The following is a 19,854-nucleotide window of genomic DNA, read 5'->3' as shown; positions in this document are numbered from 1 at the left end:
TTTTTATTTACTTAGATCTTCTACAATGTGGGTCACATTTTCCTGCAGTTCTCTAATACTAAGGAGGCTAAGAATTATGTTTTATGAATTTTAATGCAAGTTGAAATCCTTATGTAATCATTTGCTGGGGCTTTAATTAAATAACCATATAGGAGAAGAGCTGCATTTAGAGAGGCGAGGGCTGAAGCTGCTAATTTTTAAATGGCTTTGTTCTACTTCACTATGAGTATCTCAGATATTTAATGCAGACAGTCCTTTATGCCATTCCTTACTCCTTTGAAGGCATTGTTGCACTACTGAACATGTTTTAAAGCCACAAGCCAGGAAACTTCATGGTGTTTATAGCAAAAGCCTGAAATTTAGAGCACAGGCCACCACCCTACATCTTCAAAAGGAGATGACCCCTTTCACTTCTCCTTTTCTGGCTGTGACTGGAATTTTGGTATTGGGGTCCTTTCCATTCTTTCTTCCTCTTCCCCTGACAGTCCTCACCCTCAGCTGGAATGGGAGAGTCTTTTCCCTGGAGACCTCTAAGTCAGTTATTAGGGTAAAACAACCAGTTGGTTTTAGCAGAGCCTGTGTTTTTGTGCATTCCTGAAAGCTGCTTTCATCTGTGAGTATTAAAACTGTCAGAGATGGGTTTCCAGAACAGTTTCAGATGAAATGTAAAGTAGCTCCTTTTCTTCTAGGAGAGACTGCATGCATATAAGCTGTGTGGGAGTTTGATTTTGGTTTTATTCCTCCTTTTCTGCTGCTGATACACTTAGCCTTAGTTGCCTGGTCAGTAAGAATAATAAATTTGATGCTCTGAGGCTGTTTATCATCACTGGACCAAATTGATTCCAGGGGAACGTTCAGAGGAGGTGGTGGGGTCTGGAGCAGACCCATCTGTTAGTGATAAGCATAAATCCCCCTAGTTCCAAATGCATTTTTATGTCTGCATGCATGCACCAATTAAACAGTATATTATTTTCTTTTTCCATGATTTCAGAAGGTTGACTCACTCAAGTGGATTTATGCACATGCTCTGTTTTTTCTGACTGTAGTTGGTTTGTTGTTTGGTTTGGGGTTTTTTATTTTTGTGAGGGAGGGAGTTTGTTTGTTTTTGGGGTTTGTTTTTGCTTTTAATTCTGTTTTCTTCATCTTTTGATTTCTATTCAGCTTGTGGAAATGGTGATTTCTACCTAGCCCAATAATTCAGGGATACTTGCTATCCTCCTTTTCTGGGTATCATGCTGCAGCACTTACTGTTTGTCCATGAAAAGAAAGTCAGGTTCAGAAGTAACTGAGCAGAGTGTGGCTTGTTGACCTAAAGGGTGTCACACTGAGGCAATCATCCCTCTGTAGAGTGCTGGCCTGGCAGAGATTTTGTTATAACCTCTGGGGGTTTCTTCTTTCTCTCTTAAAACTTGAGGCCTTTTTTTGTCTGGTATCCTTCTCATTTCATTTTTCATTCCTTCACTCCTGTGCTAATAGGGACCACCATATGCCAAGAACATTCTAGCATGAGATGACCACAGTTTTTTGTAGATAATGAGGGAAAAACACATTTTAAAGCCAAGTAAGATTTTATAAAAATGGGGGGGAAAGTTTGGCTTCATAGGTGGTGGATTTGACTACAATGCTTGAAAACAGCCTCACAGTTTTAGCTGGTGACAGCCACAGCCCATGTCACTCAGCAGAACATCCTAGCACAGTGAGAGAGAGCAGTGGTGTGGGCATTGTTTTATTCTGGGGACAATGGATGCATCAGCAAAAATACAAACATGGCTGATTCCACCAAGGCACCTTTGCAGAGGAAATTAAATTGGACAAGGGCTGTGTAATTTGCTATAAGGAATTTGCTCATAAAATGGCAAGAAAATAAAGAAAGGGGAGGTTACTGTTGGTTCCAATGAATTTGTGACTGCTTCACTGGTGACTTTGGCTTTTCTTCTGTAAGTGATGTTGATGGACACTGGGAAATGGAGCAAGGATGAGTTGTTACAGCCTTTGGACTCACTTTTCACTGTAGCATTAGCTGCTGCTGCAACCTCCACTCTGTGGAGCCCCCCAGGATTGCCCACATGTGGAGGGGCAGGGTTAGAGATGGGGAAACAAAAGCTACCTGCAAGCTGGGCAGGAGGAAGAGTGTGGAGCGGAGCAGGGGTTGGCTGTGGGGCTGAAAACTCACTGTGGAGATGTGAAGCACCAGGCAAGAATAGGGATCAGGATGAGCAGACTATGCCTAGAGGTGAATGAACGTTTAAGAGGACTTGATTTAGGTGTGAGGATTAGCAGTGATCACAAGTAACACATCAGTCTGGTTTCCTGGGACTGGCTGCCCTGGGAGCATCCCTACATTTGGGAATAGAAATTCCAGGCCGGACTTGGGACTGCACCTCTCATATCTGGTGGCAGTAATAAAGCAACCTTCCACTTTTCAGTGAGCTATGGATTCAGGGCGAGTAGGAGCATGAAAAACCTGGCAGGGGGATCTTATGATACCCTTGGGTTTGAAGGTGTGGTGTGTGCTGCCAAGTGTCTGTAGAGCCTGGAGAACCACAGTGGCCACAGCCAAGCCAGGAACATTAATCCTTCTTTCTTCACTGCGAGGCTTACTTTTTGTGCTAATTCCACTGATAGGAACCTGGAGGTAAAGCTAGGCCCTTATCATGCTGGGAATCACAGGTGGTCAGACTCAAGCTAAATTAATTTTCTGTTAGCCAAGTAAATTAAGAAATCAGGAGTTACTTTCTCCCAAGGCACAGGGGCTAAGAAGTAAAACTGAAGAGGATTTTTTGATCCAGAGAGGCAGGAGCCACAGAGGAAAGACAGGTACAAGGGTTCTGGCAGAGGCCCTTTGAAGCACGTAACCTTTGGTAGGTGCATCTCTTGTAGTTTTTGCACATTTACTGAGGCCAGCTTTCATAAACATCAAAGCTCTGCTTCATGCAGTAATGGAGAACCAGCAGGGAAACCCAGCATAGCCAGTGTTTCCACCAACAGTATATGGAAAATAGGAAGAAAATGCAGGAAAATGAGGGGGCCAGTCAGGAGGCTGTATCAAGTAATAAAAACGATGTGACATTTCTGATCTTTGATGCTTGCTTATCTGTATATATGGTTTGTCTCCAGTTATGGAGGCAGATAGTTGTAAGTAATAACTTAAAAAGAAGGGGGCCTTGGAAAAGAAAAGGATAAGTAGGAACAGTTAATGGAGAAGATTAAAAAAAAATCTTATCATAGGAGATGCATGTGGCTTTCCTGATTTTGCAGAGTAGTTTTAATTTCTTGTCCTGGGATGAGTGTTTTGAAAGCATGTTCTGCATTAAGTGTGGGTTGTAAATCTCCTGGCCTACCTCTGAACTGGGAGAAGGCATTTCCTCTGAGAAAGAATGTTGGGAAAAAATGAGCAAGAAAATGTTCATGACTGTAAGTCATTACATGTGACATTAACCCTCCTATCTTCCGTTCACGTATTTTTATATTTGCATTTAGCAATGCTTCTGTGTCTAGGGGAAAACAATGCCCAGAAGAAATCCCTGAGTAGATGTACAAAAAACCCCATAATTCAATGCTGAAACAGATTTAAAGCTGTTGCTAATTATCATGGCTGATATAAAATGTACATTGCTGGTTAATCAAATGTATCCTGGTTGATGTATCAGCTGTCCTTTTGCCAGATCTGTATTAAACATTCGGCTAAAGCTGAATCTATGGCATCTAAGGAGGACTTTTATTGGCATGAGCAGAGTTGTGATGCCAGATGGGTTTGGGTTCTGAATGCAAAGGTACAATGTCATATGGCTCTATTATGAAGCTAAACGCTGTGTGAAATAAATCATAAAAGCAAACCTCTTTATTTCCAAGAAAAAATGTGTAATGGATATAAAAGCACAAGTGTTTCAATTAAAACTAATGAGTGCAATTTATCACTTACTTCTGCTTTTCTTTGTTTTTCAGCTCATGGGACATTCTGAATGGGATCACAAACGAGGACCCAGAGGCTCGCAGGTCAGTTGCTCAGTATTTTGTGTTTTATTTTGCCTTTTGCTGCATTTTAGGCATTCAAGCAAGTTTTCCATCTGAGTTTGGCAAAGTTGTTAATTTTGTTAATATTTGCGGGGTTTGGAGCAATGGAAAAAAGCATAAAACCATGAGAGCTTTCATTAATATAATTTCTGAGCTGTAGTTCAAAGAGTTCATCCAGACAGAGCTGAGTCATCCAACAGAAAGGCTTTTTCAATAGCAGAAAGATGAATTAGATGGATGGAGAAAGCATTTCTTACTCAGCTGTCTCCATCCGGACATCAAAGGAACGCAATTTCAAATAACGTGTGTATGCTTTCTTTGGTGGTTTTGGTTTTGCCTTTTTTTTTTTTCTTTTTTTTTTTTTTTTTTTTTTTTTTAAAAAAAAACCTGAAAAATTTGTAAAATTTGGAAGGCCCTCTCACTGTGAATCCTTTCATTATTGACCAAGGTGATAGAACTGTGTGGGGAGGTGCAGAGAAGCCAAATGTTTGCTCTTGACCTATCATTGGAAGGAAATTATTCCAGCAGTGTTAATGGTATCACAATACATTTTAAGATTATCTGTAGAATTACAATTGCTGCAAACGAGATGTCACTGCCAATACTGATGTTTGGGAATTTTCCTACTTGGGTGAAATAGTCTCTCCCATTGGTGTTGAAAGAACATAAATACATTATCAGAGCTCCAGCATTTTGTACTTGCTTTTATTTCAGGGGAAGAGTTTTCATACGGGTACTTTGTGCAAATGACAGATGTGTCATGAAAGCATTAAAGGATCTATAATAAGGTGGGAAAAGAAAACTGTAGAATCACAGAACAGTTTGGGTTACAAGGGACCTTCAAGATCATCTCACTCCAAACCCCTGCCCTGGGCAGGGATACTTTCCACTATCTCAGGTTGCTCCAAGCCCTGTTCAACCTGGCCTTGGACACTTCCAGGGAAGGGGAAGCCACAGCTTCACTTGGGCAACATGTGCCAGGGCCTCACCACCCTCACAGAAAAGAATTTCTTCCTGACATTGATTCTAAACCTACTCTCTGACAGTTTGAAGGCATTGCCCCTTGTTCTTTCACTACAGTTCTGATGAAAAGTCCCAAAACCAAAGCTTTCTGATTACCTTGTGCTATCCTTGTGCCCAGACACAAAAACCAAGGAAGAAAAGGAAGAAAAGTTTCATTAGAGAGATGAAAACATGCCTCAGTTATTCCACTGTAGCTTTAGATGCTCTCTTTTACATGATTGTCAAAGTTATCTAGATAGCAATAGTATTAAACCTAAATTAATTAAGTTCCTTGAAAGGTTAGGAGAAATAAGTGAGGTTCTGACTTTTGCATGTAATAAAAAAGACTTTTTTTGGTCCTTTTGTGATTCAGTTAAATTGATTGCCAGTTTGTGTCTTTTTAAAAAAATGCACTTGTTGTTAAAAACGAGATCTTGCTGAAAAATTAAGGCGAGTGATGTGTTATGTATGCTTAAATACCTTAAAACCTAGAAAGAAAAAAAAGGAAAGTGGAATCACTGGTTTACCATATTGTAAAACTAAAATCTACATATGAACTCATAAAGTTATTCTATCAAGACTTATTAAAAAGCTCTGATTCAGTGAAGGTTTTGGGGTTTTTTTAAGAGCTAGTAGGTTTTCTATGGCATGTGTTGAAACATGAGGGGAAGCTGCTACAGTGCATGTCATACTTCTTAATGGCCCACTTGGAAAACATGTTCCTTTTCTGCACGTAGGAGTTAAATGCAAAGTGCTGTAGTTACAGGTAGGGAAGGATGTCAAATGAAATACTCTGAGGCCTATGGGAATTTCTGTTTGCAGCAGTTTGTCTCGTGATAAGCATCTGCAATTCAATAGAATGTAAATGGCACAAGTAAAAAGCTGTCTTTACAATATTTAACTTGCTCATGACTTCTACCATGGCCATCGTTGCACTCCTCTTTTTAGAGACTGCCCACATATATGTGTATGTTGTAGGATTCCTTTTCTTTTGGAATAATTCTACTATTAAGGCTGCTCTAATTAGATTGAATTATAGGTTGCCTTACAAAGAGCGGTGAGTTCCTGGCTACATACTTGTTCTTTTTTTTTTCCTTTCTTTTTCATCCCTGAAGACAGCAGTGCCTGCTGTAAGTGCTTCGTGCTGAGAATTTACTCTATGGATTTGAAATGAAGCAAAGGAAGTGCAAAGTGAATTTCATTACATTTTGTGCTTCATTTTTAAGATCAATACATGTTAGAATTAAGAATTTAGGCATGAAACTTCAAAATCAAGTTCCAAATTAAAGAAATTCCAAAGTGTTTAGGAATATTTAATCCACCTAAAGAAATCTCTCTCTCTCTCTCTCAAATGTATGCATGCAGTCTGTAGAACCACATCATTTAAGGGGAAAATATTCATACCCATTTGTAATGTTGGCACGTGCCACAGGAGAGTGTGCCTAGCAAGAATTCATCCTTGGAATATTATTGCTCTGCAGAAAAAAAAATATGCAGATTGTATTTTAATCATTCTACTAGAACACAGTACTTGATTCTCCCAAGATCTTTCAGGTGGGACCCTTTCTGCACACGTTTTTATGAGGGCTCTTGGATGTGTGGGAGTAATTTGTTGCTCTGTCATCAAGACTTGTTTGGCTTGCTGGAGATGTAGGCGTAGCCCCAGAGTCAGTGGAATCGAGCAATCATTCCTCCAGCATTGTCAAAGAACGGTGGTGGAGAGAGAAACACAGGTCCAGCCTTTTTAATTCTCTTTCACTGTAAAAGCTTTCAATTATATATCCGAGGTGCTGCGTTTTTTACCCCCTCCAGTTCCTAAGCAACAGCTATTTTCAGATTGAGTGCGTCTGGTGTTGTCTACCTACTTCAGGCTTCTTTCTGCGAGGTAGCTCGTCGCTGGGAGCCGGGCTGTTCCCTGCTTCAGCCTTTTGCTGTGGCACTGCAAGGACACAGATGCTTTAGAGGAACAGGAGAAGCTGGGGTCTCACCAGTCTCGACTTCGTAGCTCACAAAAACTTGCGTGCTTCAAGGAGCTCTGCCATCTACAATGAAGAAGACGAGTCAGAAATAAGGTTCTTGCCGCTGGTTTGGGACAGAAGCCTTTTTTCGCAAGTCTGGAAAAGCCTCTAGAGCAGATTGAGAACCATGAGCCGGAAATCTCTGTACTTGCTGAAGCGTAGGTGGGAGTCAATTCCCGCTGCTGACCAGGTACTGTGCTTTGGGAGTCTGTTGTGTCTCAGTGCCACTGTAAAGAGACTTACAGTGATTTAATGGGGGGTGTAGGGGTTCTCTGAATACAGTGAGAACCAGCTGATTGTTATTAGCCCTTTCCAAGATGAATGGTGCAAAACATTGGTGAAGCTGATTTTGCAAGAGCATGTGCTTGTGAACGTGGAGATGCCATGGCAGCCCACTAATGCAGATGTATTTAACCAAGAAAGTCTCCCTGTCTCAAAAAGGAGACTTTACTGAAGGCTTTAGGAGTGTTTTAAACTGGCTAAGGAAAATTATAGTCTCCTGTTGATGGGTGCATGACTTTTTTGTATGTCACATCTTACACATATGTATGTGTGCATGAAGTCACTGAGGCATTGGAAGAACCTCGGCATTTTCAGAGTCGTCTTGGTTGATGTGTCATTCCAGGTGTGTTAACCAAGATGACAGTAAAGCAGATGTAAACAGGACATATGTAAACATCTGCTGGGAAAAGCCAATATTGTCACCAGAAGCAGGACTATGATGTGATGAATGGCAGTGTGATTTAGTATATTTCCTACTTCTTGCTCTAGGCACTCGAAAATTCTCTGCTTTGTTTTTCTTTTTTCCAATACCTTGCTTGGGATGTACAGATAATAAAAGAAATAATTACAGAGACAATATTGGTGAGATAACAGCTCCACTCTCTTCTCAATCTATCTCAGTTTTCCATTTATAAAACAGTTGACTATGGATGGTAGTCTTTATCCATAAGAAAGAGATGGTTGTTTGACAGGAAGAAGGATGGACAACAGAAATGCATCCCAGTTTTTGAGAAGCATCCTCCTGTGTATTTTTGTTAAGAGGGAAAAGGGCAGGGCAGATTACATACCACATTTTATGTAGTTGTAGATTTTACAGATAAATCATACCACTTGGAACTTTTAGAGATCTCAGACATATTAGTTGTCAAAAAAATCCCACATGCTGTCACATTATTATTCACAGTAAAATAATAAGGCATTGTTGATTAATTTTATTGTACTGAAAGGAATTTATTGATCCAGATCAGTCCAGCATTCTTAAATTTCCTAGAAAAAAAGGATAAATAAATGCTCTGTTAGGAGTTGAATCATTTGTCATGTTGTTTCTGTTAAGATGTAGAGACACTAATGTTATTTCAAAGGAGAGCCGGTTTTCAGCCTTACTTTTCCAGCATTTCCTTTGAAGCACTCTAACCCTAATGTCGCACTGCATCATACATTGTATTGTAACACAGTATGTGGGAGAAATAAGTATTCCTCACCTCGGTCTGAGGTGTGCTAGGCTGCACTGAGCTGTGTATCAGTTCCACCATCAGTCCCCCAAGCCCTCTGGAGGGTTTTAAAAGAGGAAATTTCCCTGACCCATCTACCAGTCTGGGAGAGTGAGACTCAGAAAGTGATGCACATAAATACAGTTAACTTGAGCGTAGTGTGAGTCTGTAAGGACTGACTGGAGGAGAACGAAGTTACTGTGCAAGATGACAGCCCCAAAGAGGCAACTTCCTGAGTGTTTTAGGCTGATGCCTAAAACACAAGTTCACAAGTCATTGTATGAAAATAACACGTCTGCCTTTTGGTGCAAATTCATCCTTTAGTCCTTAAAGGGATGCAGTCACTTACTATGTTCTAGGCTGACCTTGACAAAATGACTTTATATTTTGACAGGTAAGTAGTGACATTGTAGGTTACTTCTCTACTCAGTGGATAAAAGATATTTGTGTTAACCAAACTTCTCCAAATGGGCTTATTGCCAACTAAAATGAAAACAAAAACCAAACAAAAAATGAAAGGAAAGAAAAAAAATCAGCCTGTAAAACGGGACATTTGGCTTGATCTTGTTTGTAGGGTAAAACAATGTGGCACGTTTGACTTTTAAGAAAGTGGGAGGTCTAAGTCCACAGTGAAGTTTGATACTCTATTTGAACATACTTTCTGGGTTTTTTTTAACTCATAAAGTGATTTTTATTTCTCATCTTGCATACTCTGCGTGAAATCAAATGACACCCAGAGCTGTTTAGGCAAGGGGGAGCAGCCTGAGAAGTAAGGGTAGAGAAAAAACAAGAGCAGTTATGATGTCTATAGGCAATGTAGTTGGTCTGGGGGTTTTTTTTGGAGCTAGGTTGTTATATAATTTTATTTTTGATCTTTTGAGCATTGTTTATGCTCAGACACTTCATCACAGAGGTCTCCATGGTTTCCAGGCTTTGGTATGACAAAGGAATTTTCCGCTCATTGTTTTGTATTTTATGTGTGTGAAAGAGTGAGGAAAGTAGATTTAGCTGTGAACCCTGAATTACATCTTTTTGGGTTTGGCTGATGAAAAATGTCTGATCTACCTGTTCATTTTTATATATGGAAGATGTGTCTTTATTCTGTGGGTGTTTTGCATGGGTAAATTTAAGCTAAATAGTGATAAATTAAATACCATATATTTGCCTCTGTTTAACAAACTGTAATATTTCTTAGTTCTTGAATCTTGAATGGCTTTGTCAATAATTTCAGAAGGAATTACCTTTATATAACTAAGGAAAGAATTTGTGAATGCTTTCCTTTCTTGTCCATCCAGCTGTTCAGATTGCCTGAAAGCCCTCCCTGAAGTTTCTGTACAGGTTTGGGGGTAATTCTCTGTTGGTTTTATTTGGTGTATGTGCCTGAGGATCTTATTTCTTAGACTCATCCTAATTTTTTGTTCCTGAGAACTGCAACTGAGAATGCTTTCACTGAATGGATATGTATTTAAAATGTTGTGCTAAACAGACGAGCCAGAGGTGTTACATATTTGCTGTAATGCTGCTGAGTATTTCCATCTACCTGAAATTCCCTGTTAATTTCATGAGCTGTAGCCTTTGAGCATAAGTTGTTTTTGATGCTGGTCCTAAGACAGGAAAAATCTTCCCACATTACCCCATGATGGAAACTTCTAATTGTTTCATCGATGACTGTGAACTTAAAAACACAAACTAGATTTCCACAATGGTGTAACAAGAACATAACCATGAGTTGCTGTAGGGGTGTATATACGCATAGCTGTGGATAGTTGAAAGGAAGGTATTACGCAGTTCAGTAAAAGCAGTAGTATTTTTTTAGGTGGGAATTCATGCTTGCAGCAGTGTAAGCAGTGGTAAAGCTTTCTGTGGCATTAAGTCACCAGTTTAGATTGTGATGGATTAGTGTGAAGCCCTTGAAGTGATGCTTCCCTTACCTGCCAGTGATTTGCAGCACAGCTATGCCTAAGGCAGTTTGCATGTGGAGTGCAATATCCTGTCCCTTACCACTGATGTGGTAGATGGGACAAACTTGCACAGTCTGCAACTTGTGCAAAGTGCTAAGCAGCAAATAAACTGATCCTGACTGAGTCATAACTGTGAAATGATAAACCAAGGGATTTTCTGAGTTTCACATAACCATATTCACTGTGTTTTCATGTATAAAGCAGAGTCCTGCTGGGACATGTCACTACAGTGATCCTTGGATCTAACCAAATCCCTTCTACTTTACCTGAAAACAGTTTACCAAAAAAAAAAAAAGTTTCCTGTTCAGAATGTTTTTGTGGCTTTTCACCATTATTCGTTGTTAATAAAACCTTACATTATCCTTTCATTCAGCAGACAAGCTTTCAAAGCGTTAGTGGCAGAGCAGAGATTTGCAGGTTTGGGATGTTATGAGAAAGAGGCCTCATGGGAGGGTCGTGGGTTGGTTGGAATATCGAGCTGGGGCTGGGGGAGGAGAGTTGCTTTTGCACAGCAGGAAAGGTGCAGAAAGCTGAGTCTGGGATTAAGAAATGATCTAGGAAATACTTCCTTGCTTTCTAATGCAGCAGATGAGCAACGCAGAGCAGAAAGCTCTCTCAAAGAAATAATCTGCCTCAGATTTGTCCTTGCTTCTCTTAGAATGAGGAGCTGAGCCACAGGCACTATCTGGGACAGTGGGACCATTTCTTTTTGTCCTGCAGGTTTTCTACCCCGCTGCCCTGAGGTGGGACAGGATCTGTCATACTGGCACTTGGGACCCAGATAATGTGGGCAAACCTCCTGCAACCTTCCACATCCATCACTCCTAGGATGGAGAAAAACCTTTCAAATGGTGTCAGCCACCCTGCGAAACTTCTTTGCTCTCAAAATTCTTTATCTCAGAATGATCGGCAGGGGGACAGGAGTGTAGTGGAAGTTCAGTAATGACTTTCACTCTGTCATGTCACTGTTCTCCATAACTAAGAAGTAACTCAACACAGACTTCCAGAAATGCTGTCATTCTTCTTCAAAACCCTTCTCCACCATTATTCCTTCCAGGTTTGTAGTGCAAGTCCTGGTGCTAGTCAGGCAGTCCAGTTGTGTGGCAGAGGAGTTTGCTGAAAAGACTCAAATTGTATTTTACTTTATTCAGTGAGCAAGTTCCAGTTCAGGAAGGTTGCAGTTTGTAGAATCAGTGCTGTGCTGCAGACCAGTGCAGTTTGGAAAAGGAATCAGGACTAAAAGGCAAACAGGAGTGGGAAATCATATCCTGGTGAAATGGCTCCTTGAAGAAGCAGCATGGTCGGAGTATAAGAAGTTTGGCATGGTGCCATTGATCTGGGTAGTTTGAAAAGCAGAGATAGTGGCAGCAGCTGATAAGTGTCTTTTTTTTTTCTTTTTTTTCCCCAAACTTTTCCTTACGCTAGGGAGTGCAGGTCCACTGATGTGGTGCAGATATAGATTGCCTATGGCAATTGCATTGAGAAGATGGGATTGTGAATTGTCATCATTCAGAGCAGAAGAAAGAGATTTTTTTCCATCTGGGGTGATCAGCCTCATGAAACAACCCTTAATCTCCTTTCATTTTTCTCTATTACTGGCAGTTTCCCTAATTTAATTTTCAGCAGTTTTCACAATTTTGTTAACTCATTCATTTGTTTTCAGAACCCTGGTTTTTATATGGCGTGATTTTCTTACTAAAACTTGTATTTCTCAGTTGCCTTTTATAAATTTAGAGTCTTAAGGTCTTCAGGTTAAGAGATTTTGTTCATGTGCTTTTTTGGGGGCTAGGGTTTTTCATTGTTGTTTTGGGGTTTGGTTTGGGTTTGTGGTGGGGTTTGTTTGTTTGCTTTGGATCGTTCTGGTTATTGTTGTCTAGTTGCAAATTTAGGAAAAAAATTGTTTGTTGGATTTAAGGGGATTTGAAATTTATTGGCATCTGATGGTTGAAGTTGGTGGCTGCCTTTAAGACCCATAAGCTTACGGACTTTCAGAGAGTTTAATCCCTTGAAATTCAAGTCCTCTGCTTTGGCACAAGCTAGGATTCTCTGCCGGTTTTCAGACTGCAAATTCTCTGAATTGCCAAGATACAGTCATCCATATTCCAGTCTCTGAAACAAAAGCTACACTGAGAATGTTCTGAGACCAGAGTGGTGCACCTCAAAAGAGGTGAGTAGTTAAAAATGAGTAAAACAGTGTCCCTTAGTCTCCTGGAAATGGCTTTGGTGGATAAAATTTTCCAAATACAGGCTAACTGCTGCAGGGGGAAAGGTAAGTGCAGAAGTCCAGTTTTCAAAAAGCTCTGAGCAACTGAAAACAGGGTCTTAGGAAGCGAGCAATGGCCAACATAATAATGACTGATACAGTCAGATGCTTTGTAATGAAAAAAAAAATGCACCCCACATTAAAATTACGTAGCACTGGGGCTTTTGTGATGATAGAAGGCCCATTTTTGTTCGTGGCAACTGTGAAAAGCTGAGAGTCGTGTCACAAGGTGTTTTTTAAATTTCCAATAGCACCTTAAATTTCACGTACTGCATATGTGCATTCCAGGTATTTGTCACCTTCCCAAGGACATTTTTTAACACAATCTTTGCAAAATTTTACCTTCCTGTATCTAGGGATGAACCCAATTATGGAATGAATGTGACTAATGTACTTAATTTTTTACTGGGCAGGGCTTATTCCTAATCTTCAGCCAGTGTGCTTCCACTGGCATGTTAATAGTAGCATCTCTGGGGGATGTGGGCTGCCCTAACCTTCCTTATTGAGTTTCCACAATGCCATTGTTGTTGGAAGATGTCTTCGTTAATGAGGATAAAATGAAAACTGTCTGATTTCAGTCTATAATGGAAACTTCATTTTTAAAGCATTTTTATTAATACTTGTTTGTTTTGGCTTTTTTCCCCTCCCCCGAGATTTCTGTCCATACTGGGGAAGATATGTGTGCTATAACTGCTGCTCTCTGGGATGGTTTTAAAGAACAAATAAGTGAAAGTATTTCCTATTGTTCTTTCCTTACAAGAACACATGCTGAATTCTCTAGCTCATTTTATGAGTTTCCCAGTGGAAAACCTCACAGCTGATCAGCTCTGCTCTCAACAGTAGATGTTCTTTTTCTTGACTTCAGTAGTAAGCTATAATTTTGTTCTGTGTCTGATAGATCAGTGTTCAAAATTTCAAAGTGAGTTATTAGGAGTAGCCTTCTGAGATTTTTGAATAAGCTAGAGCTGGAGTAAATCTTAAAGTCAAGTCATAAAAAAGAAAATTTCATGTCAGGTTGGATTTTAGAGATCAAAGGTTCATTGTGTAATGGCTCTGCATTGCTCCATTTTCAATTCCTCAATAACCTTGAATGTTCCAAGAGCAGTATGAATTCTTACAGTCCATAAAGGAAGGCAGGAGATTAGAAGGTGTTGAATCTGGAGTTCATAATTATTAAGTTGCTGGTGTTTATGCAGGACTAGAAAAGCTACTGGTTATGCTGAACAGACAAGCCCTTAGAGGAGAGATAGAGGCATCAATTACTGAACTGCAAGAAAGTAAAAAAACCCCAACATTTAGCATGAGTAAGGTATCTTCGTTAATAACCTGGATTATAGATGGACGGAGTGCACCCTGAGGAGATTTGCAGGTGATGCAGAACCAGCGGGAGTGGCTGCTACAGCAGGTGGTGGTACTGCCGTTCAGAGGGACAGGCTGGAGAAGGGGGCCAAGAGGAATCTAACCAAGCTCAGCACCAGGGGAAAAAGTCCTCCCACACCTCAGGAGACACAACTTCAGGCTCCAGTACAGACAAGGGACTGACTGGCTGGGGAACAGCTTGCCACAAAAGGACCTTGGGGGTCCTGGTGGACACCAAGCTGAATGTGAGCCAGCAGTGTGTCCTGATGGCAAAGAAACCCAACAGCTTCATGCACTGGGAATTGCCAGCAGGCTGTGGTAGGTGGTCTTTTGGTTCATCTCAGCACCAGTGAGACACATCTGGAGTGCTGGGGACAGGTCTGTGCTCCATAGAACAAGAGAGACACAGAAATACTGGAGTGTGTCCAAAACAGGACCAGAAAAGTGATTAAGGGGCTGGAACGTCTGTCCTGTGAGGAGAGACTGAGGGAGCTGGGACTGTTCAGCCTTGAAAAGAGAAGGCTCATGAGGATCTCATGAATGTGTATAAATACCTTTTGTACTGATGTGAGAGTAAAGGAGGTGGAGCCAGACTTCTCAGGGGTACCACTGGACAAGAGTCAATGGGTACAAGCTAAAATATAGGAATTCCTGTTTAAAAATAGGAAGGAACTTGTTTAACCTGAGGGTGACCAAGTGGTGGAACAGGTTGCATGGAGAGGTTATAGAGCCTTCATCCTTGGAGATACTCTTCGTTTTCCCCCTGCACCTCCCCCCACAAACACACGAAATTCATGAGGAGGCAAAAAAGGCTGTAGATAAAAAAGTGAAGCCAGGAAAAAATCTTTCCAAACAGAGCTGGAGCTATACTAAAACCCAGCTACCAAGGTAGTGATTTAAAACATGTAATCCCTTTTCAGATGACATGGATAGTATTTTGGTAGAAATCCAGATAACCTTTCTGTTTCCAGTAACTTTGCTTCTGAAGCACAAAAGCTCACTTCTCTAAAAATGAGGAAAATACCATTGTTAATACTGTCTATTTTGGTATCTGAGAAAAAAGTAGAGATTTTCTGTCACGTACAGTTTTGAAAGTTCATATGCTGTTCTCACATACATGCCCTTGGCTTCAGAGCAAACCCCACACATACAGGACTTCAGTTTTCACATCCAGACTTGGGGGACATGAATCTTCAAATTTAGGTGATGGATATGAATAGAAGTGTGGAATGGCAATAAGCTTTTGTGTCATATCATTGTGGACCAATTTTTATAGGTGTCTAAAAATAATAACTCTATGCATATTGAGATTGTGTTTTAGGACTCCTGGAGGGTTTTATGTGCTTGCTTCTTTTAAATTAACAGTTGGAGTTGAGTGAACAATCTGCAAATAATTATTTTAGATTAAGTTCTTCATTAAAATGCAGAATGGGAGGGGGGCTTAGCTGACAAGAGAAGCTGCTTTCTATTCCTTACAACTCTGTGGGATGTGAAAGTGATGAACAGCTGAAGTCAATGATTAGAATCTTCAAGGATCAACGTTGCCTTTGAGACAGCTCTGTCTCAGAATGGCGATTTTGCTGGGATTATGATGTGGTTGCATTTTCATCACAGGAACAGCCCCTGGGCAAAATCACCCTGAAGATTGTGACTCATTTCTGTCCAGATAGGATTTCTTAAAATGCATGATTGTAACATGTGGTTCCTGTGTGTAGCTGCCACCTCCTGTCTTACAAACAGACACCAGGTTTGGTATTTGAGCTACTGCCAGCAGGAGTCATGGATGCTGCTTGGTGTTGGTGGGGGAGCAGCACAAGGCACGGTGTGTCCTTCACCAAAGGACACTGTGCAGTTGGACACTGTGGCAGTGGGTCAACAGCTCACTTGCCATAAGCTCCCCCAGCACGTTCAGGCTCATGCTGTGCAGTGCAGGTTTGGTTTTTTATTTTCTCCTGAAGATCAAGTAGAGCCTGGAAGAGGAGGAAAAGTAGAAACTGAAATGGAAGGTGCTTTGAGTGGCGTGGACATGTAAGGCACATTGATTTATCCTGTACCAGTCACAGAGTAAATCTCTGACTCTCTTGGTGTGGGGTATCCCGTTGGCTTTGGGGCTGCATAGACAGCACCTTCCTTTCAAGATTCTGATGCTCTTTGTCCACATCCCCCTTCTCCCCCCGCCAACACTGAGTCTTAAAGTTGGGAAGAAGAAAGTGGAAAAGTTATGCAACTGGGCACTGGATTCCTGAGATGCTCAAGGTGCTATTTTTGTAGCTACAGGCATTTGAAAAAATGTACTTCCAATATTTTGTTTTGGAATTATTGCTGGAGTTCTGAAGTCCAGGAATTTTTAGCAAGTCCTCACCATAGGAGCAGAAAGAAACAAATCCAAGATATTTTAATATGGCACACATACTTCTGTTGTTGCCAAAGGGAAGTGCACTGCTTAAATGTCAAGACAATGTTAGCAACAACTGACCCTGGAGAAATGAGCCGGGGATCCCAGTGCAGTTTCCAATGGTCGAGCATCTTTCACTGAAAATTCTACCTCAGTTTTTCAGTGCTTGGGGGGTGTTTGTGGTTGTGGGCTCTGCACTCTGCTTGTTTCTTCAAGTCAGGCTTTTCAGAGTCCTTGTAGTAGGGGAGATGAACCTTTCTTGGTCAACCTGTCAGCTGTGTGCTCTAGAAGGAACCACTTGAGGTGGCAGTCACATAAAGGCACAAAACAATTTCCGGGTCAGCCTTTTCTTCTGGTGGTATTTCAAAGTGCACCTGCTATTTCTCTTTAATTAGAAATTGATGTCTCTTGATATCAACTGCCTTTACTAGGGAAATAATTAGGCAGTACTATTTTAACTGGTGTGATTCTTCCCATCATCTCCTTTCATCTCATCTGGAGGAATGTTCTCTGTGTTTCTCTCACTTGCCTGATCATCCCTCCTACTATGAAGCCAACTACTTAGAATCTTGTCCCACTCATACTCCCTCCCATGTCAGAGTGATATGTCAAAGGACTTCTTTGGCCATTGCCATGAATTTGGAATTTAAGTTAGCCCTGCCTGTAAGTTTCTCATGCTGGCCTAAAATTTTCTATGCACGTTGATCACGGGTTTGGGTTAGATGCAGTTATTTCAGCTCAGTTGTATTATTTTTCCAGATATTATTTCAGAGTCCCCAGATTGACTGCTTACTTCATTTCAATTGTAATGCCTGCCTGGTTCTTTATGGATATTGCTGGGTTCTCTATCCTGGCTGGCATTCCAGACATGTTTTCAGATGGTCAGAGTGCATACCAGCATTTAGTAACTGATCTTCATCTCCACAATTGATGATATTTCTTCTGTATTAGGGTCTGTGTCCCCTTCTTTTCCTTAAGAAAAGTTGAAATGCCTCTTTATTTTTCAGTAATCAGAAGCCTTATATAGAGCCCTTACACCTCTGCTTCCTCTGAATGCCCTTCTAGATTCCTTTCAGGCCTCCTTTGTATCATCTGGCTCTATGTAGTCCCTCAAATCCAAGCAAAGTTGCCTCAGCCTTGCCAACTTCTTTTTTTCTTTCACAACATTTCTGATACGGAACTTTTCCCATCCACAAAATGTGGTCCAGATTCTCAGTATTAAACCTTGATCCCTGCAACATCCATTGCTTTGATAGTTTAAGAAAATGCCTTTTTCAGTTCAGGAAAAACCTTCATATTTTTTTTTTCATTATTCATGTCCATCCGTTAGTACTTTTAACAATTTGATATGCTCTCCTCAGAGCCTATATGTAGCTTTCATTTTTTATCCTGTATCTAAACTCAACCCTTTGAAGGTATCATAACCTAGCAATTCTCTCTAAACCAGGAAAACAAAACAACGAGTCTCTGAAACTTATTTATAATTCATTTTGTTGCTGATGAGCTTCAGTATTTGTGGTAGGTTTTTTTCTACTTGGAATATTTTTTCAGTTTTGTTGCCATGACATTTTATAAGTCAAATCCTATAACCTGTATTAGACTACAAAGCCTGTTGTCTTACTTAAAAATATTGATAATTTACAAACCAAAGTTTGCCCTCATAGTACTATAACTTCTTCATTATTGTTTTTTACTCAGGTTACAGAAAATGCAGTATTTGAGTTCATGAGCAAGGACACTTTTGAGGCTTCCTTCTCCTAGCAAGACAGCACTGTGTAATCCTTCCATAAATTTAATCCAAGCTTTATCTTACTATTACTTCACTTCCCCTCCTCTCCCTTCCCCCCAGCTCTTCTCTAGTGGTAAGGAACAGTCTGGTCATTTCCTGCTTGTATTTATTTCCACTCCATTTGTAACAGTCCAGCATTATCCTGTAGCGTAAACAAGCCTGCTCTATAGGGTACTTTAAAGAGTAATCCTATCCCCTCCCAGCCATCAGTCTGCTGCATTAGATAGGGGTTGTTTCTTCTCTGCCCATTCTTCCCTCATCTAAAGGCTTCTTCCTGTGTTTATTGCAGTTTTGTAGAATTCAACTTTCTGCACAAATTGAATATAAATTAGAGTCTTTCTAGGTATCTGATTAAAGGAAGGACAATAAATCAAATTTAAAGATTATTTTTGATCCTCTTGTAGAAGCCATCTAGATTTGTGGAACACACAAATTTATTAGGTTGGAAAAGACCTCTAAATTCATCAAACCCAACCATTAACCTGGCACTGCATGTTCCAAAACTCCCCATTCCCACATACAGGGCAACCCTACTGCCTCTCCTTTGCCTGGCCCTTCCAAGGAATTTTCCTGCTGCACCACAGCTTCCAACTCCTCCTGCTCCCTGCCCATGCCTCGTGCAATGCTGTAGGTGCTCTTGGGATATTGTTCCCAACATCTTTGGCAGGGAAGAAGCCTCAGTTCCTGTGTGACTGTTCTCAGGCGCTCCTGTGATTTCCCACACTTCCGTAAGCCGTGTGTCTCTGCTGCTGCATGGATCTCCACCCCCTGGCTCTATGATCTGCAGGTGGAAGGACCTCACTAGCACACCGTCCCTCAAACTTTGGCATGCTGTCTTCACTTTTTCCTCTAGGGAGCTTGTTTTTATCTCCTTCCCCCTTCAAATCTAGTTTAAAGCTCCTTCAGTGATCTCTGCTAACTCTTTGCAAAGATCCTTTTTCCCCTCTGAGACTTTCCCTGTCTCTCACCAGCAGATCTGCTGCTGTGTCAATGAATTCATGATCAAAACCCCCGAATCCTGCCAGTGCCACCAGGCTCAGGGCCAGGTATGGACCTGCTGGCTCTTCCCTGTTCCTTCCTTCTTCATTGCCTGCAACTGGAATGATACAGAGGAAGACTGCTTGTGCTACTCAGTGCTTAACCAGTTGTCCCGAGCCCCTGAACCCTCTATTGATTACCCTCAGCCTTCTTGTTCCAGCTTCATCCCTGCCTGTCTGGAAGAATACTGAGAGGTAAGGGTCAGAGGGCTGTACCAGGGCAGGAAGATTTTGCTTCACACCTTTAACCTCAACACCAGGGAGGCAGCAGACTTCTCTAAGAAATGGGTCTGCTTTGCATGTTGGGCCTCTCTTGTTCCCTTCTCCTAGGACAGTAACACATCTTTTCTTCTTTATGGAACCAATTTTGACAAAGGACATGGGCCACCTTAGCCTTGGTGACACCTCCAAACTGGATGAACCATCACTACTGTGGCACCTGCATCCATGCCTGCTGTTCGGTCATTCACTGATTAGTGAGCATGATCCTGACCATCTGAAGTGGAGAATCTTTTCATTTGGG

The 19,854-nt window shown here is 41.0% G+C and overlaps 1 protein-coding gene across 4 annotated transcripts in view; it reads left to right on the top strand.

Moving 5' to 3' along the window:
• PDE3A (phosphodiesterase 3A) overlaps positions 1-19,854 on the top strand; it is a 225,572-nt gene that overhangs the window by 138,590 nt on the left and 67,128 nt on the right. For all 4 annotated transcript variants that reach the window (XM_066184421.1, XM_066184422.1, XM_066184423.1 and 1 more), the window contains exon 2: positions 3,946-3,996. In XM_066184421.1, coding sequence (XP_066040518.1) covers positions 3,946-3,996 — 51 coding nt within the window. The remainder of the gene's footprint in view (positions 1-3,945; positions 3,997-19,854) is intronic.

The sequence above is a fragment of the Chamaea fasciata genome, unplaced genomic scaffold (assembly GCF_029207755.1).
Source record: "Chamaea fasciata isolate MVZ Bird 193981 ecotype frontalis unplaced genomic scaffold, bChaFas1.0.hap1 SCAF_5, whole genome shotgun sequence".
NCBI classification, from domain to species: domain Eukaryota; kingdom Metazoa; phylum Chordata; class Aves; order Passeriformes; family Sylviidae; genus Chamaea; species Chamaea fasciata.
The sequence above is the reverse complement of the archived record's forward strand: the minus strand, read 5'-3'. Positions and strand labels throughout refer to the sequence as shown.